We start from the raw sequence: 21,977 nt of genomic DNA on the forward strand, positions 1-21,977 counted from the left end.
CGGGTCAGGCAGCATCTCTGGAGAGAAGGAATCAGGTCGAGACCCTTCTTCAGATTGATAGCCTGTGGAATGGGAAGTCTAGAGATATAAGTTCATGGTCTTAAGTGATAAGAGCAGAATTAGGCCATTCGGCCCATCAAATCTACTCCGCCATACAATCATGGCTGATCTATCTCTCCCTCCTAACCCCATTCTCCTGCCTTCTCCCCATAACCCCTGACACCCGTACTAATCAAGAATCTATCTATCTCTGCCTTAAAAATGCCCATTGGCCTCCATAGCTGTCTGTGGCAAAAAAAGTCTACAGATTCATCATGTGAAGAAATTCCTCCTCATCTCCATCCTAAAGGAACATTCTTTAATTCTGGTCCTGGACTCTCCCGCTAGTGGAATATCCTCTCCACATCCACTCTATCCAGGCCTTTCACTATTCTGATGAATTTCAATGAGGTCCCCCCCTCATCCTTATCAACCCCAGCGAGTACAGGCCCAGTGCCGACAAACGCTCATCATACATCAACCTACTCATTCCTGGGATCATTCTTGTAAACCTCCTCAGGATCCTCTCCAGGGCCAGCACATCCTTCCTCAGATATGGGGCCCAGAATTCAGGCAACGGAATCATCCAATCACAATCAGATAGCAGTGTTGAACTATCATCTACCTCTTTGGTGACCCTCGGACTATCCTTGATTGGACTTTACTGGTTTTACCTTGCACTAAACGTTATTCCCTTATCATGTATCTGTACACTGTGAATGGTTTGATTGTAATCATGTATTGTCTTTCCGCTGACTGGTTAGCACGCCACAAAAGCTTTTCACTGTTCAAGTTCAAGTGAGTTTATTGTCATGTGTCCCTGTATAGGACAATGAAATTCTTGCTTTGCTTAAGCACACAGAACATAGTAGGCATTTACTACAAAACAGATAAATGTGTCCATATACCATGATATAAATATATACACACATGAATAAATAAACTGGTAAAGTGCAAATAACAGAAAGTGGTTATTAATAATCAGAGTTTTGTCCGAGCCAGGTTTAATAGCCTGATGGCTGTGGGGAAGTAGCTATTCCTGAACCTGGTTGTTGCAGTCTTCAGGCTCCTGTACCTTCTACCTGAAGGTAGCAGGGAGGTGAGTGTGTTGCCAGGAGTTGCCACGTGTACCTCGGTACACGTGACAATAAACTAAACTGAACTGAACTCTAGTATATTTTTAGTTTAGTTTAGTTTAGTTTAGAGATACAGCGCGGAAACAGGCCTTTCGGCCCACCGGGTCCGCGTCGACCAGCGACACTAACATTATCCTATACACACTAGGGACATTTTTTACATTTATACCAAGCCAATTAACCTACAAACCCGCACGTCTTTGGAGTGTGGGAGGAAACCGAAGATCTCGGAGAAAAACCCGCGCAGGTCACGGGGAGAATGTACAAACTCCGTACAGACAGCACCCGGCTTGATGAACTGAACTGAACTGAAATTGCTCCAAACGCGGTCCGACCAGCGCGTAGTAGACCCGGCGAGGACGGAGCGGGAACGTGGAGGGATCAGCGCGGTCCGAGACTGGGAAGATTTGGCGGGAGTGGAGACGCGGGGAGAGGGCCACTGAGCCGAGACGGAGGGGAGACAAGGGCAGTCTATTGAACCCCAGCCATTGAATGGTATAAGCGGCTCCAAGCTGTTTGCTTACCAAAGGAGTTCAGCCTCTCAGCGATATGTAAAGACTCGCTGTGAACATTCCACGGTTTATTATTGTTTATTTTCATAAGAGGCACTGAATGATCTTTCGGTCTCTGTTGCCAGCTGAGCAAGCCTGGCCTGGCCTGGCCTGGCCTGGAACGAGGGCCAGGCAGTGGAGGAAACCACGACTGGGGCACTTGGCAACATGCCCGCACCCAGCTGGCTGCCACCCTGACTCATGCCAACCACTGCTAAGAATAAGGGCTCGGACATTTAGGGACTGCGATGAGGAGAACCGTTTTCACCCAGAGAGTCGTGAATCTGTGGAATTCGAAAAAAAAGTTGTCCCTCGGGCTCCTGTTAAATCTTTCTCCCTTCACCTTTAACCTTTGCCCCTCACCTCAAACTTTGACCCTTCACCTTAATCTTTGACCCTCACCTTAAACTTTGACCCCCTCACCTTAAAATTTGACCACCCCACCTCAAACTTTGACCCTTCACCTTAATTTTGACCCCCCACCTCAAACTTTGACCCCTCACCTTAATCTTTGCCCCCTCACCTTCAACTTTGACCCCTCACCTTAATCTTTGACCCTTCACCTTAATCTTTGCCCCTTCACCTTAAAGATAAGAATAAGGCGATTTAGGACTGAGATGAGGAAAAACCTTTTCACCCAGAAAGTTTTGTGTGGAATTCTCTGCCACAGAAGGCAGTGGAGGACAATTCACTGGATGTTTTCAAGAGAAAGTTAGATTTAGCTCTTGGGGCTAACGGAATCAAGGAATATGGGGGGGGAAAGCGGAACGTGGTAATGTTTGGGGATGATCAGCCATTGAATGGCGGTGCTGGCTCGAAGGGCCGAATGGCCTACTCCTGCACCTATTGTCTATGTTTCTATGAGCTGCTGCGAAGAAAAAAAACAGGCTTCGTCGGCACGATGCAGTGAGTTCAAAAGGAGGATGTTCCTTTAGGAAGGAGATGAGGAGTAATTTCTTCAGTCAGAAGCAGGAGAATGGAGTTGAGAGGGAGAGATAGATCGGCCATGATTGAATGACGGAGTTGACTCGATGGGCGGAATGGCCTAATTCTGCTCCTATCCCTTATGAACTGATGAATTTATGACATATATCTATGTTAAAGACGGTGGCACAGCAGTAGAGTTGCTGCCTCATAGCGCCAGAGATCCAGGTTCGATCCTCACCTCGGGTGCTGTCTGTACGGAGTTTGTACGTTCTCTCTGCAGCTGTTTGGGTTTTGTCCGGGTGCTCTGGTTTCTTTCCACACTCCAAAGATGTTCGGGTTTGTAGGTTAATTGGCTTCGGTAAAATTGTCCCTAGTGTGTGTGGGATAGCATACGGGTAATCGCTAGTTGTCATGGACCCAGTGGGCTGAAGGGCCTGTGCCCGTGCTGTGTGATTCTATCACACACACACACACACACGCACGCACGCACGCACGCATGCGCGCACACACACACACACACACACACACACGCACACACACACACACACACACACACACACACACACACGCACGCACGCACGCACGCACACACACGCACGCACGCATGCACGCACGCACACACACACACCCACCCACACACACACGCACACACACACACACTCACACACACACACACACCCATACACACCCATACACAAACACACACACCTATACACATACACACACACACACCCACAAACACACACACACAGAATCGCCCATTCCTTCTCTCCAGAGATGCTGCCTGACCCGCTGAGTCACTCCGGCACTTTGTGTCTATCTTTGGTGTAAACCAGCAGTTCCTTCCAACATAAACTGACCTTTCTGTCCTGGGCCTCCTCCATTGTCAGAGTGAGGCCCAGCGCAAATTGGAGGAACAGCACCTCATATTCCGCTTGGGGCAGCTTACACCCCAGCGGTATGAACATTGACTTCTCTAACTTCAAGTAACCCTTGCTTTCCCTCTCCCTCCATCTCCTCCCCCATCCTATTCCCTAGTTCTCCTCCTGATTAAATTTTATCTATGCACGCCTCGTTGTCACCTTCCCCTCAGCTAACGATGAACTATTCTACATTTTCCTGGATCTTCGGCTCCTTTGATCTTTTGTTTTCACACCTTAGGGCGGCACAGTGGCGCAGCGGTAGAGTTGCCGCCTTACAGGGCTTGAAGCGCCGGTGACCTGGTTTCGATCCCGACTACGGGTGCTGTCTGTACGGAGTTTGTACATTCTCCGCCTGACTGCATGGGTTTTCTCCGAGATCTTCGGTTTCCTGCAGTTTAACTGGCTTTGTATAAGTGTAAATTGTCCCTAGTGTGTGTCGGATAGCGTTAATGTGCGGGGATCGCTGGTCGGTGCGGTTTCAGCGGGTCGAAGGGCCTGTTTCCACGCTGTATCTACAAACTAAACCTTACTCTGTGTCTCTCTCTCTCCCCTGACTCTCAGTCTGAAGAAGGGTCTCGACCCGAAACGGTCACCCATTCTTTGTATCCAGGGACGCTGCCTGTCCCGCTGAGTTACTCCAGCATTTTGTGTCTATCTTCACATACATACACATGGGGTTAGGCGGGGGAGATTGATCAGCCATGATTGACAATAGACAATAGGTGCAGGAGTAGGCCATTCGGCCCTTCGAGCCAGCACCGCCATTCAATGTGATCATGGCTGATCATCCCCAATCAGTACCCCGTTCCTGCCTTCTCCCAATATCCCCTGACTCCGCTATCTTTAAGAGCCCTATCCAGCTCTCTCTTGAAAGTATCCAGAGAACCGGCCTCCACCGCCCTCTGAGGCAGGGAATTCCACAGACTCGCAACTCTCTGTGAGAAAAAGTGTTTCCTCGTCTCCGTTCTAAATGGCTTACCCCTTATTCTTAAACTGTGGCCCCTGGTTCTGGACTCCCCCAACATCGGGAACATGTTTCCTGCCTCTAGCTTGTCCAAACCCTTAATAAACCTATGTTTCAATAAGATATCCTCTCATCCTTCTAAACTCCAGAGTGTACAATCCCAGCCATTCCATTCTCTCATTATATGACAGTCCCGCCATCCCGGGAATTAACCTTGTAAACTTAAGCTGCACTCCCTCAATAGCAAGAATGTCCATCCTCAAATTAGGGGACCAAAACTGCACACAATACTCCAGGTGTGGTCTCACTAGGGCCCTGTACAACTGCAGAAGGACCTCTTTGCTCCTATACTCAACTCCTCTTGTTATAAAGGCCAGCATGCCAATGGCAACGTAGACCTGATGGGCTGAATGGCCTAATTCTGCTCCTATCACTTACGGCCTTATGACATACCTTGCAGCTCCCTTAGCGTAGACTCTTGGTTCACACACGTGTTGCTGTTATCACAGACACAAACTTCACACTATCCACAAATTCCATTCCTGTCATTACATCCGTGTAGGAAGGAACTGTAGATGCTGGTTTATAGCACCGCGCGCTGTTCCTGTCACACTAAGTATTGGGCTTGTACACTCTGGAGTTTAGAAGGATGAGAGGGGATCTCATTGAAACATATAAGATTGTTAAGGGCTTGGACACGCTAGAGGCAGGAAACATGTTCCCGATGTTGGGGGAGTCCAGAACCAGGGGCCACAGTTTAAGAATAAAGAGTAAGCCATTTAGAATGGAGACAAGGAAATACTTTTTCTCACAGAGAGTGGTGAGTCTGTGGAATTCTCTGCCTCAGAGGGCAGTGGAGGCCGGTTCTCTGGATGCTCTCAAGAGAGAGCTAGATAGGGCTCTTAAAAATAGCAGAGTCAGGGGATATGGGGAGAAGGCAGGAACGGGGTACTGATTGGGGATGATCGGCCATAATCACATTGAGTGGCAGTGCTGGCTCGAAGGGCCGAATGGCCTACTCCTGCACCTGTTGTCTATTGTCTATTGTCTACAGCCTTTCCAGCTTAACAAAAACATTTCCTATAACAGGGTAAACGGAATGCAATACACTAAAGATAGACACAAGATGCTGGAGTAACACAGCGGGTCAGGCAGCAACTGTGGATAGAGGGAATGGGTGAGGTTTCGGGTCGAGACGCTTCTTCAGACTGACTCAGTCACCCATTCCTTCTCCCCAGAGACGCTGCCTGCCTCGCTGAGTTACTCCAGCATTCTGTGTCTATCTTCGGTGTAAACCAGCGTCTGCGGTCCCTTCCTACACAATATTCTAAATGTGGCTGCACTGCCATCTTGTTTATTCCCCCGTTTAACTGAAAAAAGCATCGAAAAATAAAATGTTGCAGATGCAGGAAAACTGGGATAAAACCCGACTTGAAATTAAAAACTCTTGAGAATAAGAGAGAGTTAATGAGAGACAAGGGGCTGTCCCACTTGGGCGACCTAATCCGCGAGTCCAGGAGACTGTCTTCGACCTTCAAGCACGAGGGCACTCGCCTGGAAAGCCTTGAGCTGGATCGACCGTCCACGATGAAACCTCGAGCTGGATCGAACGAACCGCGAGCTGTAATCACCGACCGCACACACACACAAACACATCGCAAAGGCAGGGGCCAGGGAAAGCGGGGGAACGCTGTCTGAAATTCACACCCGCCATGAAGAGGAAGGTAAAACGGCTGCACAGTGTAAGGTAAGTCCTTTAGAGAGCGTGGAGGGGGGGGAGGGGGAGATAATAGACAATAGACAATAGGTGCAGGAGTTGGCCATTCGGCCCTTCGAGAAGGGGAGAGAAGGGGGGGGTGAAGGGGAGAGAAGGGGAGAGAAGGGGGAGAGAAGGGGGGGGAGAAGGTGGAGAGAAGGGGAGAGAAGGGGAGAGAAGGGGAGAGAAGGGGGGGGTGAAGGGGAGAGAAGGGGAGAGAAGGGGGGTGAAGGGAGGGAGAAGGTGGAGAGAAGGGGGGTGAAGGGGGGGAGAAGGTGGAGAGAAGGGGGGGAGAAGGGGAGAGAAGGGGAGAGAAGGGGAGAGAAGGGGGGAGAAGGAGGGGAAAAGGAGGGGAGAAGGAGGGGAAAAGGAGGGGAAAAGGAGGGGAAAAGGAGGGGAGAAGGAGGGGAGAAGGAGGGGAAAAGGAGGGGAGAAGGGGAATAGAGGGGGGATAGAAGGGGGGGAGAAGGGAGAGAGAAGGGGGGGAGAAGGAGTGCAGACACTTTTAAGAAGTTTAATAAAGTTTAGCGGGCATTTAACCCACCGGTCGGTTTTCCTTGGTCCTGAAAACTCCAATGAGCAAATTAAAATGCCCGGTCAGCGAAGGAGATTGCCTACGGCTGCCCTGGTCTGCCTGTAACTACATAGCGACCCCACTCCACTGCACGACGAGTACAAAAGAACCATGCCGACCAATTTTTACCCGCGGAAAATTGTTCAACATGCTGAAAATATTTCTGCGACCTAGCTGAGGCCGCGAGTATGCGGGAACTTCCCTCGAGCTTGAAGGGGAAGTTCCAGTGACCTCATAGGACCACATGTCGACCATGCTGCGAGTTTGAAGATCGAAGACACTCCTCTAAACTCGCAGATTAGGGTCGCCCAAGTGGGACAGCCCCCCTTAGCGGGCGGCTCTCGAGCCTCACAGCGCCAGAGACCCAGGTCGATCCTGACCTCGGCTACTGTTTGTGTGGAGTTTGCACGTTCTCCCTGTGACCGCGTGGGTTTCCTCCGGGCGCTCTGGTTTCCTCCCACATCCCAAAGACGTGCGTGTTGGTAGGTTAATTGGCCCTCTGTAAGACCTGTTAATTGGCCCATAGAACTGGATGAACCGATGGTCGGGGTGGGCCTGATGGGCCGAAGGGCCTGTTCCCATGCTGCATCTCTAAACTAAACTCAACTAAAAAAAAAACCATGAATTGATGGAGTAACTCAGCAGGTCAGGCATCATCTCTGCAGAACCTGATACACAACCAGTGTGCTTCAGGGAACCCTGTGTACCGTATCACTAAACTGAACTAGTTTAGTTTATTGTCACGTGTACCGAGGTACAGTGAAAAACTTTTGTTGCGTGCTAACCAGTCAGCGGAAAGACAATACATGATTACAATCGATCCACTTACAGTGTATAGATACATGATAAGGGAATAACGTTTAGTGCAAGGTGAAACCAGTAAAGTCCGGTCAAGGACAGTCCGAGGGTCACCAATGAGGTAGATAGTAGTTCAGGACCGCTCTCTGGTTGTGGTAGGATGGTTCAGTTGCCTGATAACAGCTGGGAAGAAACTATCCCTGAATCTGGAGGTGTGTGTTTTCACACTTCTGTACCTCTTGCCCGATGGGAGAGGGGAGAAGAGGGAGTGGCCAGGGTGCGACTGGTCCTTGATGATGCTGCTGGCCTTGCCGAGGCAGCGTGAGGTGTAGATGGAGTCAATGGAAGGGAGGTTGGTTTGTGCGATGATCTGGCCTGCGTCCACAATTCGCTGCTATTTGCTGCGGGTCTTGGATGGAGCTGTTCCCAAACCAAGCTGCGATGCATTCTGATTTAATCGAAAATTGAATATTTTTACGGCAGAGATAGATAGATTCTTGATCAATGTTTAAGAAGGAACTGCAGATGCTGGAAAATCGAAGGTAGACAAAAGTGCTGGAGAAACTCAGTGGGTGCAGCAGCATCTATGGAGCGTTTCGGGCCGAAACCCTTCTTCAGATTCTTGATTAGTACGGGTGTCAGCGGTTATGGGGAGAAAGCAGGAGAATGGGGTTAGGAGGGAGAGATAGACCAGCCAGGATTGAATGGCGGAGTGGACGATGGGCCGAATGGCCGAATTCTGCCCCTATGAACTTATGAACAATAGACAATAGACAATAGGTGCAGGAGTAGGAGTAGGCCATTCGGCCCTTTGAGCCAGTACCGCCATTCAATGTGATCATGGCTGATGAATAAACTAAGGGACATGTTTTTAGTTGACATTAATGGGGGACTCACCAGTAGCTGTCATTATCCTGGGCTTCATCTTCTGTTCACACTTGTGTTTGGCATGGAGCAGCAAGTAGATCTGTTCATCTCTGGTAATCACATCATCCGCATCAACCTGAACACGACACAAGGAGACGTTAGTCTAAATTAAACTTCAAATAGTTCAACTTCCCTCTCAACTTCAACCTATGTCCTCTGGTTCTTGATTCCACCTCCTCTGGGTAAAATACATGGATGGGACAAGTTTGACAATAGACAATAGGTGCAGGAGTAGGCCATTCGGCCCTTCGTGCCAGCACCGCCATTCAATGTGATCACGGCTGATCATCCACAATCAGTACCCCGTTCCTGCCTTCTCCCCATTTCCCCTGACTCCGCTATCTTTAAGAGCTCTATCTAGCTCTCTCTTGAAAGTATCCAGAGAACCAGCCTCCACCGCCCTCTGAGACAGAGAATTCCACAGACTCACAACTCTCTGGGTAAAAAGGTTTTTCCTCGTCTCCGTTCTAAATGGCTTACCCCTTATTCTTAAACTGTGGCTCCTGGTTCTGGACTCCCCCAACATCGGGAACATGTTTCCTGCCTCTAGTGTGTCCAATCCCTTAATAATCTTATATGTTTCAATAAGATATCCTCTCATCCTTCTAAACTCCAGAGTGTACAAGCCCAGATGCTCCATTCTCTCAGCATATGACAGTCCTGCCATCCCGGGAATTATCCTTGTGAACCTACGCTGCACTCCCTCAATAGTAAGAATGTCCTTCCTCAAATTAGGGGACCAAAACTGCACACAATACTCCAGGTGTGGTCTCACTAGGGGCCTGTACAACTGCAGAAGGGCCTCTTTGCTCCTATACTCAACTCCTCTTGTTATGAAGGCCAACATGCCATTCGCTTTCTTCACTGCCTGCTGTACCTGCATGCTTACTTTCATAGACTGATGTACAAGGACCCCCAGATCCCGTTGTACTTCCCCTTTTCCCAACTTGACAGTATTCAGATAATAAGGGATATGGACCAAACGCTGGCAGGTGGGACTAGTGCAGCTGGGACATGTTGGCCAGTATGAGCAAGTTGGGCCGAAGGGCCTGTTTCCACACTATGTTTCACTCTATGACTCTAACCCTAACTGGAAGTCGACTACACCATTCAATCATGGCTGATCTATCTTTCCCTCTTAATCCCAATTCTCCTGCCTTCTCCCCATAACCCCTGACAACGACGAGTGAAGGGGAGGAGGTGGGACATTAGCTATGGTTCAGCTTGGTCATAAAGTCATAGAGTGATACAGCGTGGAAACAGGCCCTTCGGCCCAACTTGCCCAAACCACCCAAGATGTCCCAGCTGCACCAGTCCCACCTGCCTGCGTTTGGACCATATTCCATTTAAACATTTTCTATCCATGTACCTGTCTAATTGTTTCTTAAACCTTGCAATAGTCCCTGCCCCAACTACTCCTCTGGCAGCTCGTTCCATACACCCACCACCCTTTATGTACCGTATAATTGTTTGTTAAATCGGGTGGTCGGCAGCGGTAGGGCATCTGCTTCACAGCACCGGAGGCCCAGGTTCGATCCTGGCTACAGGTGCTGTCTGTGCGGAGTTTGCACGTTCTCCCTGTAACCGCCTGGGTTTTCTCCGGGTACTCCGATTGCCTCCCACATTCCAAAGACGTGTAGGTTTGTAGGTTAATTGGCTTTGGTAAGAATTGTCCCAAGTTGTGCAGCCTAGTGCCGGTGTAGGGGGTGATTGTTGGCTGCGACAGACTCGGTGGGCCGAAGGGCCTGTTTCCTTGCTGTATCTCTTCTTTACACAAATGACGGTGGGTGCATGGAACGAGCTGCCAGAGGAGGTAGTCGAGGCAGGTTCTATCACAACGTTTAAGAGACATTTGGACAGGTACATGGATAGAACCGGTTTGGAGGAATGTGGGCCAAATGCAGGCAAATGGGTCTAATATAGATGGGGCATGTTGGCCGGCGTGGGCAAGTTGGGCCGAAGGGCCTGTTTCCACGCTGTTTCACTCTATGACTAAAAAACATGACAACCCAGATCAAAACTGATACAAATTAAGTCAATAGACAATAGGTGCAGGAGTAGGCCATTAGGCCCTTCGAGCCAGCACCACCATTTAATGTGATCATGGCTGATCATCCCCAATCTAGTCAATAAGTCAAGAGTGTTTAATTGTCGTCTGCATTGGCAATGGAACAGTAACCTTCTTCCTTGCTGCAGCCTGCCTGACAGGCCCGTAAACACAATAAAACAAAGATAAATATATATAATCATCAAAAAAATAATTAATTCATCACCATTACACTAGGTGACCATAATAGTGGGCAAACAGATGTCCAACGTGCAACACCAGCTGCAGAAGGTCATATTTGCCAAGGTTAGTGTTAGTTTTGGGCTGATAAAGTTATAAGGTCATAAGTGATAGGAGGAGAATTAGGCCATTCAGCCCATCAACTCTACACCGCCATTCAATCATGGCTGATCTATCTCTCTCCCTCCTAACCCCATTCTCCTGCCTTCTCCCCGTAACCTCTGACACCCGTACTAATCAAGAATCTAACTAAGGTAGACACAAAATGGTGGAGTAACTCGGCGGGTCAGGCAGCATCTCCGGAGACAAGGAATGGGTGGCGTTTCAGGTCGAGTCCCTTCTTCAGACCTTCTCTCCAGAGATGCTACCTGTCCCGCTGAGATACTCCAGTATTTTGTGTCTACCTTAGATAGATTCTTGAGCCAGCATCTGCAGTTCTTTCTTACACAAAGAATCGATCTATCTCTGCCTTTAAAATATCAAACATTTAATAAGAATTATGCAGGGCATCCTGGGATGGTTCAAGTGATTTGAAAACTAATGGCGTTCCTCGTCTATAACACATAGCAATCCTGATGCTGATATCATTTAACTGCGGACAGTGAACTTCTTTCCTTTCTTTAGATTTAAGACTTTAGAGATACAGTGCGGAAACAGGCCCTTCGGCCCACCGAGTCCGTGTGGACCAGCGATCACCGCGTACCCCAGCAATATCCTACACACTCAGGACAATTTACAATTTATACTGAAGCCAATTAACCTACCACAACTAGAGAGCAATCCTGATCTAGTATCTACCACTTTGGTGATCCTCGGACTATCCTCGATTGGACTTTACTGGTTTTACCTTGCGCTAAGCGTTATTCCTTATTACTTTCAAGAGAGAGCTAGATAGGGCTCTTAAAGATAGCGGAATCAGGGGATATTGGGAGAAGGCAGGAACGGGGTACGGATTGGGGATAATCAGCCATGATCACATTGAATGGCGGTGCTGGACCGAAGGGCCGAATGGCCTACTCCTGCACCTATTGTCTATTCCCTTATCATTTATCTAAGTGGCTTGTTTGTTATCACGTATAGTCTTTCCGCTGACTGGATAGAACGCAATAAAAGCTTTTCACTGTACCTCGGTATACGTGACAATAAACTCAACAATCCTGTACGTCTTTGGAGTGTGGGAGGAAACCGGAGCACCCGGAGAAAACCCACGCATGTCACGGGGAGAACGTACGGACAGCACCCGTGCTCAGGATCGAACCCGGGTCTCTGGCGCTGTAGGGCCGCAACTCTACCGCTGCACCACCTTGCCACCATAGTGTCACAATTTCAGTGGCACTAATGTGGCATCTCTCTTGTGGTGGCCAGGTGGGCAAAGACACCTCCGATGGAATGATACTGTCAGTGTGTGTTAGATTTCTGTTTGAAGTTCAAGACACTCCTCGCCCATGGGCAAGATGTACAGAAGTGTGAAAACGCACACCTCCAGGTTCAGGAACAGTTTCTTCCCAGCTGTTGTCAGGCAACTGATCCATCCTACCACCAACTGGAGAGCGGTCCTGAACTACTATCTATTTCAATGGAGACCTTTGGACTGCTTAATCGGATTTGAGTGGACTTTATCTTGCACTAAACGTTATTCCCTTTATCCTGTATCTGTACACTGTGGACGGCTCGATTGTTATCATGTCTAGTTTTTACGCTGACTGGTTAGCACGCAACAAAAAGCTCTCAACTAAACTAGAAATAGTTAAGAATAAAGCACAAAAGGGGGACAGAGTGCTGGAGTAACTCAGTGGGTCAGGCAGCATCTGTGGAGAACATGGATAGGTGACGTTTCACAGAGTGCTGGAGTAACTCAGCGGGTCAGGCAGCATCTATGGAGAACATGGATAGGTGACGTTTCACAGAGTGCTGGAGTAACTCAGCGGGTCAGGCAGCATCTATGGAGCTAAGGAAATAGGCAACGTTTTGGGCTGAAACCCGTAAGGGTTTCGGCCCGAAACGTTGCCTATTTCCAGAAGGATTTCGGCCCGAAACGTTGCCTATTTCCTTAGCTCCATAGATGCTGCTGCACCATAACTCAGCGGGCCAGGCAGCATCTGTGGAGAACATGGATAGGTGACGTTTCACAGAGTGCTGGAGTAACTCAGCGGGTCAGGCAGCATCTGTGGAGAACATGGATAGGTGACGTTTCACAGAGTGCTGGAGTAACTCAGCGGGTCAGGCAGCATCTGTGGAGAACATGGATAGGTGACGTTTCACAGAGTGCTGGAGTAACTCAGCGGGTCAGGCAGCATCTGTGGAGAACATGGATAGGTGACGTTTCACAGAGTGCTGGAGTAACTCAGCGGGTCAGGCAGCATCTGTGGAGAACATGAATAGGTGACGTTTCACAGAGTGCTGGAGTAACTCAGCGGGTCAGGCAGCATCTGTGGAGAACATGGATAGGTGACGTTTCACAGAGTGCTGGAGTAACTCAGCGGGTCAGGCAGCATCTGTGGAGAGCATGGAGAGGTGACGTTTTGGATCAGGACTTTTCTTCAGACTGACTGGTGGGGGGGGGCGGGGGGGAAAGAGAGGAGAGGCGACAAAGTGTAGAGATAGGTTATTGGAGATTTAGATGGGAAGATGGTTGGAACACAGGCACTCGGTATGCCTTTCACTGAACCCCTCCACTCAGTCCGCCTAGACCAACCTGATCTCGCGGTAGCTCAACACTTCAACTCCCCCTCCCATTCCCACACTGACCTTTCTGTCCTGGGCCTCCTCCATTGTTAGAGTGAGGCCCAGCGCAAATTGGAGGAACAGCACCTCATATTCCGCTTGGGCAGCTTACACCCCAGCGGTATGAACATTGATTTCTCTAACTTCAAACAGCCCTTGCTTTCCCTCTCTCCCCATCCCCTCCCCCTTCCCAGTTCTCACACCAGTCTTACTGTCTCCGAGTACATTCTATCTCTGTCCTGCCCCCTCCCCTGACATTAGTCTGAAGAAGGGTCTCGAACCGAAACGTCGCCCATTCCTTCTCTCCAGAAATGCTGCCTGTCCCGCTGAGTTACTCCAGCATTTTGTGTCTACCTTCGATTTAAACCAGCACCTGCAGTTCTTTCCCACACATTAATTTAGTTTAGTTTAGTTTATTTTATTGTCATGTGTAACGAGGTACAGTGACAAACTCCAGCTCTTGATGTCCTTCAACTATGAACTTCTATGCATGGTCTTAGCTTACTCTAAGGGCTATAGATTCTTCTTGCACTAGTATTGTGGTTATTAAAGTTATTGATTTTTCGTTTATTATATTTATTATTGGGTGGCACGGTGGCGCAGCGGTAGAGTTGCTGCCTCACGGTTCCAGAGACCCGGGTTCGAACCCAGCTACGGGTGCTGTCTGTGCGGAGTTTGTACGTTCTCCCCGTGACCTGCGTGGGTTTTCTCCGGGATCTCCGGTTTCCTCCCACACTCCAAAGACGTACAGGTTTGTAGGTTAATTGGCTTGGTATAATGGTAAATTGTCCCTATTGGATGTGGGATAGTGTTAGTGTGCAGGGATCGCTGGTCGGCGCGGGCTCAGTAGGACAAAGGGCCTGTTTCAGTGCTGTATTCTTAAACGTAGAAGAGGAAACACTTTATCACACAGAGAGTTGTGAGTCTGTGGAATTCTCCGCCTCAGAGGGCGGTGGAGGCCGGTTCTCTGGATACTTTAAAGATAGAGCTAGATAGGGCTCAAAGATAGGGGATATGGGGAAAAGGCAGGAACGGGGTACTGATTGTGGATGATCAGCCATGATCACAGTGAATGGCGGTGCTGGCTCGAAGGGCCACACACACACACACACACACACACACACACACACACACACACACACACACACACACACACACACACACACACACAGCTTCCTTCTCCAGCCCGTTATGCAGGCGGGGGACAGGGCAAGCGGGGAGGAGCGCTGTCTAAAAAATTCCTACGGTGCAAAGCCAAGGTGAAACAGCCACACACACCGCGATGAACAGGAAGGTTGTCGCTATAAAAAGACAGCTAAAGTACGGTAAGTACTTTAATAGAGGGGGAGAGGTGGGGGGGGAGAGTGGGGAGAGGGGGGCAGAAGGAGTGGGGACAACCTTTAAGAAGCCAGAGATACACGGCTGTGAAGCTCGGCGGACATTGAACATTACAGGTCGGTTATCCTTGGTTCTAAAAAATACTGCTTACCTTTTTTTCCCCCAATGAGCCAATGAAATTCACCGGTCAGCACCGGCTACAACCTACGAGAACCTTCGACCTCCTGGCGACCCACTAGGACCTCCTGGCGACCCACCTACGGCACGAGAATTCTCGCTACTCTCCATGGCGGCTTCATTCTGGTCGCCGCTAATTTTTCAACATGTCGAAAAATTCACGCCGACCATAGTGATGCCGCGACCAGTTCCCAGAATGCAGGAACTCCTCGCGACCATGAAGGCGACTCCCCGGCGACCACATGTGGCGACCACATAGTGTCCTGCAGTCGCCTAAAAAGTCGCGTGAAGGGCCTGTCCCACTTGGCCGTCATTTGCGCGTAATTTACGCGACATCATTTACGCGTCACAACGCACGGGGCGCATGTCGTGACACACACGTGATGCGCGCACGGTGCGTGGTGACGTAGGCAGTGACGAGCGGACACGCGCGGCGTCCCAGGATTTTGTGATGTACAAAACCTTCGCGCGCCATCTGCATGACGAGCAAATGACGGCCAAGTGGCCCTTGATGCCCCTGTCCCACTTTCACGACCTAATTCACGACCACTGCCGAGTTTGCCCTTGACTCATACTCGCAGCATGGTCGTCACGAGGTCGTAGGTTACCGTGACCTTGATTTTTCTTTCGGTCGTTTAAGGTCATCAGAGGTTCGCGAATTAGGTTGTGAAAGTGGGACAGGGGCGTAAGCGGGACAGGCCCATTATTGTTCTGTTTCCGTTATATATAGCGATTAAACATCCTTGCCTTGTCTTGAAACATCTTGGGTGAAATGGCCTTGATATGCAACAATGTCGAATCCAGATTCACAAGTGTGGGTCAGTCAAAGTTCACGTTCCCATTACTTCAAGGGTGCTGTGAGCTTCTTATTATTGCGCGCCTCGAGACATGGCGCCCTTTATCTGACCAGCTACGTGTGTTGAAATGAAGGCCTACTCCACCCGTGGTGAAGAAAATAAAGGAGTCTTTTCTTGCAACCTTTTGTTTTTGTCAGCAACAGTGATTGGATTTAATATGAAAGATTCAGCAGGCCAATAACAGGGGCAAAAGGTGAAATTCAGACACGGGACTTCGTGAAGCTTCGTTAAGACTCTTGACAATAGAGAATAGCATGAGGGAGTGCAGCGTAGGTTCACCAGGTTAATTCCCGGGATGGCGGGACTGTCATATGCTGAGAGAATGGTGCGGCTGGGCTTGTATACTCTGGAATTTAGTGGATGAGAGGGGATCTTATTGAAACATGTAAGATTATAAAGGGTTTGGACACGCAAGAGGCAGGAAACATGTTCCCGATGTTGGGGGAGTCCAGAACCAGGGGCCACACACAGTTTAAGAATAAGGAGTAAGCCATTTAGAACGGAGACGAGGAAACACTTTTTCTCACAGAGAGTGGTGAATCTGTGGAATTCTCTGTATCAGAGGGCGGTGGAGGCCGGTTCTCTGGATACTTTCAAGAGAGAGCTAGATAGGGCTCTTAAAGATAGCGGAGTCAGGGGATATAGGGAGAAGGCAGGAACGGGGTACTGATTGTGGATGATCAGCCATAATCACATTGAATGGCGGTGCTGGCTCGAAGGGTCGAATGGCCTACTCCTGCACCTATTGTCTATTGTCTATTGTCTATGACATGAACCGCACATCGTTTCCCACAGCACTCTGCAGCCTATGAAATATTTCTGCAGCATTTAAACATTGGCAATGTCCTTCCAAGAGCATCTGATGTTGTCAAGCTGGAAAGGCTGCAGAGAAGATTTACGAGGGTACACACAAAATGTTGGAGTAACTCAGCGGGACAGGCAGCATCTCTGGAGAGAAGGAATGGCCGACGTTCCGGGTCGAGACTCTTCTTCAGACTGAAGTCTCGACACATGAAACGTCTCCCCGTGGAATTACTCCAGCATTTTTGTGTCCACCTTCGATTTTAAACCAGCATCTGCAGTTCCCCCTTACAGATTTACGAGGATGTTGCCAGGCGGGGCTTGAGTTATAGGGAGAGGTTGAGCAGGCTATTCCTTGGAGCGCAGGAGGACGAGGGGCGTAATACAGAGGCGTATATAAAACCCGCGCGGGTCACGGGGAGAACGTGCCAACTCCGTACAGACAGCACCCGTAGTCAGATCGAACACGGGTCTCTGGCGCTGTAAGGCAGCAACTCTACCGCTGCGCCACCGTGCCGCTAAAAGTTGCAAATTCATTCACAACAGAGAAATTTGCATGAATGCGTTTCAATGAATTTTAGCCCGAAATTTATGTTAATAACAGACAAAGAAAGAAATCAGCCGGTTTCCATTAAACTGTGAGTCATTCACGCCTGTCTTTCCCGCTATTGGCTTCAAACATTCATCAGTGATAGGAGCAGAATGAGGGCATTCGGTCCCATCAAGTCTACTCCGCCATTCAATCATGGCTGATCTATCTCTCCCTCTCAACCCCATTCTCCTGCCTTCTCCCCATAACCCCTGACACCCGCACTAATCAAGAATCTATCTATCTCTGCTGTAAAAATATCCACTGACTTGGCCTCCACAGCCGTCTGTGGCAATGAATTCCACAGATTCACCACCCTCTGACTAAAGAAATTCCTCCTCATCTCCTTCCTAAAGGAACGTCCTTTAATTCTGAGGCTGTGCCCTCTAGTCCTAGACTCTCCCACTAGTGGAAACATCCTCTCCACATCCACTCTATCCAGGCCTCCAGGCTATCCAGGAGAGGGAGTTGGACAAGTCGCATTGAATACCAATTGTTGTATCTGAACACGGCAGTATTCTGTATGTTGTGCGGCACAGTGGTGCAGCGGTAGAGTTGCTGCCTGTGGTGTGGGGTGAGGCGGTGCCGCCTATCGGCAGCGGCTCGACTACAGTCAGTCTCTTTTTTTTTAATTTTTATCTCGTCAAATGTATGTTTTGATTCTAGTTTTTATTATTGTTTAGCTGTGTATATGTGTGGGGGGGTGGGGGGGGAAACCCTTTAATCTCTTCACTGTACGGGGACCCAACTTTTTCCCTGTCGGGTCTCCGGTGTCGTTGGGCCTAACATCGTGGAGCCGGCGGCGGCCTCCAACCGGAACCAACCTGAGGGCACCAGTCGCGGAGCCTGCAGACTCGCCATCGCGGAGCTGGCCGACTTCCGAGCGGGGAGAGCTGTGGTGGCGCGCGGCTGCGACCCGATTTCGGAGCTTCGGAGGCACCGACCTCAGGCCCGGTGGACAGGAACATCGGGAGCTCGCAGGCCCCTGGTGGGAGACCCTTTTTCGGAGCTCCCGCAACGGCAACTTCTCCCGCCGGAATCGCTGGGTTTAAAGGACTCGGAGCGGGGCCTAACATCGCCCGGCGCGGCTTAAATGGCCGCGGGACTTACCATCGCCCGCCGGGGGCTTTAACATCGTGAGCCCCAGTCGCCTCGATGCTGCAGTTGGACTGCTGGACCACGGGATAAGATCAAAGGGAAGAGATAAGACTTTTGCCTTCCATCACAGTGAGGAGCTGTTGGAGATTCACTGTGATGGATGTTTGTGTAAATTGTGTTAAGTGTGGGTCTTGGTTTTTTTTTTTGTAATGTTAAGACTGTAGAAATGTAATTTTGTTCAAACCAAGCTGTCTGAATGACAATAAAAGACATTCTATTCTATTCTTACAGTGCTTGCAGCACCAGAGACCCGGGTTCGATCCCGACTTCGGGTGCTGTCTAAACGGAGTTTGCACGTTCACCCCTTAACCGCGTGGGGTTTTCTGCGTGATCTTCGGCTTCCTCCCACACTCCGAAGACGTGCAGGTATGTAGGTCAATTAGCTTGGCGTATGTGTGAAATAAATTGTCCCTGGTGGGAGTAGGATAGTGTTAATGTGCAGGGATCGCTGGTCGGCGCGGACCCGGTGGGCCGAAAGGGCCTGTTTCCGCGCTGTATCTCTAAACTAAACTAAACTGAAGTAAACATGCACGCAAGCGCCAGCTTATCGGGATGCATCACAGCCTGGTTTGGGAACAGCTCCATCTGTGACCGCAAGATATCGCAGACAGCATGGTAGACACAGCCCAGCTCGTCATGCAATCCAACCTCCCTTCCGTTTACTCCAGCTATGCAAGGCCACCAGCATAATCAAGGACGAGTTGCACCCCGGCCACTCTCTCTTCTTTGGGATAACCATATAACAAACAATTACAGCACGGAAACAGGCCATCTCGGCCCTACAAGTCCGCGCCGAACAATTTTTTTTTTTTCCCCTTAGTCCCACCTGCCTGCACTCATACCATAACCCTCCATTCCCTTCTCATCCATATGCCTATCCAATTTATTCTTAAATGATACCAACGAACCTGCCGCCACCACTTCCACTGGAAGCTCATTCCACACCGCTACCACTCTCTGAGTAAAGAGGTTCCCCCTCATGTTACCCCTAAACTTCTGTCCCTTAATTCTGAAGTCATGTCCTCTGGTTTGAATCTTCCCTATTCTCAAAGGGTAAAGCTTGATCACATCAACTCTGTCTATCCCTCTCATCATTTTAAAGACCTCTATCAAGTCCCCCCTTAACCTTCTGCGCTCCAGAGAATAAAGACCTAACTTATTCAACCTATCTCTGGAACTTAGTTGTTGAAACCCAGGCAACATTCTAGTAAATCTCCTCTGTACTCTCTCTATTTTGTTGACATCCTTCCTATAATTGGGCGACCAAAATTGTACACCATACTCCAGATTTGGTCTCACCAATGCCTTGTACAATTTTAACATTACATCCCAGCTTCTATACTCAATGCTCTGATTTATAACGGCTAGCATACCAAAAGCTTTCTTTACCACCCTATCTATATGAGATTCCACCTTCAAGGAACTATGCACGGTTATTCCCAGATCCCTCTGTTCAACTGTAATCTTCAATTCCCTACAATTTATCATGTACGTCCTATTTTGATTTGTCCTGCCAAGGTGTAACACCTCACATTTATCAGCATTAAACTCCATCTGCCATCTTTCAGCCCATTTTTCCAAATGGCCTAAATCACTCTGTAGACTTTTGAAATCCTCTTCATTATCCACAACACCCCCTATCTTGGTATCATCTGCATACTTACTAATCCAATTTACCACCCCTTCATCCAGATCATTGATGTACATGACAAACAACAAAGGACCCAACACAGATCCCTGAGGCACCCCACTAGTCACCTGCCTCCAACCCGACAAACAGCCATCCACCATTACCCTCTGGCTTCTCCCATTCAGCCACTGCTGAATCCATCTTGCTATTCCTGCATTTATACCCAACAGTTTAACCTTCTTAACCAACCTTCCATGAGGAACCTTGTCAAAGGCCTTACTAAAGTCCATATAGACAACATCCACTGCTTTACCCTCGTCAATTTCCCTAGTAACCTCTTCAAAAAATTCAAGAAGATTAGTCAAACATGACCTTCCAGGCACAAATCCATGTTGACTGTTCCTAATCAGACCCTGATTATCCAGATGCTTATATATATTATCTTTAAGTATCTTTTCCATTAATTTGCCCACCACTGAAGTCAAACTAACAGGTCTATAATTGCTAGGTTTACTCTTAGAACCCTTTTTAAACAATGGAACAACATGCGCAGTACGCCAATCCTCGGGGACTATTCCCGTTTCTAATGACATTTGAAATATTTCTGTCATAGCCCCGGCTATTTCTACACTAACTTCCCTCAATGTCCTAGGGAATATCCTGTCAGGACCTGGAGACTTATCCACTTTTATATTTTTCAAAAGTGTCAGTACTTCTTTTACTTTGAAACTCATAGTATCCATAACTACTCTACTCGTTTCCCTTACCTCACATAATTCAATATCCTTCTCCTTGGTGAATACCGAAGAAAAGAAATTGTTCAATATCTCCCCCATCTCTTTTGGCGCTGCAGATAGCGGCCCACCTCTGTTTCTCCAATGGACCATTTTATCCCTCGTTTATCCGTTTTGCTATTTAATATAGCTGTAGAAACCCTTTGGATTTACTTTCACCTTACTTGCCCAAAGCAACCTCATATCTTCTTTAGCTTTCTAAGTTTCTTTCTTAAGATTCTTTTTACATTCCTTATACTCCACAAGCACCTCAGTTACTTCATGCTGCCATATTATTGTAGATCTCCCTCTTTTACGACAGATGTCCAATTTCCCTTGAAAACCAGGGCTCTTTCCAATTTTTACTGTTTCCTTTCAACCGAACAGGAACATAAAGATTCTGTACTCTTAAAATTTCCCCTTTAAATGTCCACCATTTCTCTTCTACATCTTTCCCATAAATCTTCTACATCTTTCCCATAAAGATGTGGCAGAAAACCGGAGCGCCCGGAGAAAACCCACGCAGGTTACGGGGAGAACACTGCAAACCCCGTACAGGCAGCACTGTGGAATTCTCTGCCTCAGAGGAGGCCGGTTTTCTGGATGCTTTCAAGAGAGAGCTAGATAGGGCTCTTAAAGATAGCGGAGTCAGGGGATATGGGGAGAAGGCAGGAACAGGGTACTAATTGGGGATGATCAGCCATGATCACATTGAACGGCGGTGCTGGCTTGAAGGGCCAAATGGCCTCCTCCTGCACCTATTGTCTATTGTCTATTGTCACCCGTAGTCAGGATCGAACCCGCGGTCTCTGGCACGGTGAGGCAGCAACTCTACCCGCTGCTCCACCGTCTCCATATGGCAAGAGGTACAGAAGTGTGAAAACGCACACCTCCAGATTCAGGGGCAGTTTCTTCCCAGCTGTTATCAGGCAATTAAACCATCCTACCACCAACTGCAGAGTGGTCCTGACCACCCATCTACTCATTGGAGACCCTCGGACTATCCATCCCATTGCTGGTGTCCCACCATTCTACGGCAGTCCCAAAC

General features: G+C 48.8%; 1 protein-coding gene across 1 annotated transcript in view; it reads right to left on the minus strand.

The window, feature by feature from the left end:
- pth1r (parathyroid hormone 1 receptor) overlaps window positions 1–21,977 on the minus strand; it is a 101,876-nt gene that overhangs the window by 36,380 nt on the left and 43,519 nt on the right. Inside the window, 1 exon segment of the mRNA XM_033020288.1 lies at window positions 8,566–8,671. Coding sequence (XP_032876179.1) covers window positions 8,566–8,671 — 106 coding nt within the window.

Source organism: Amblyraja radiata, chromosome 4 (assembly GCF_010909765.2).
Source record: "Amblyraja radiata isolate CabotCenter1 chromosome 4, sAmbRad1.1.pri, whole genome shotgun sequence".
Taxonomy (NCBI): Eukaryota; Metazoa; Chordata; class Chondrichthyes; order Rajiformes; family Rajidae; genus Amblyraja; species Amblyraja radiata.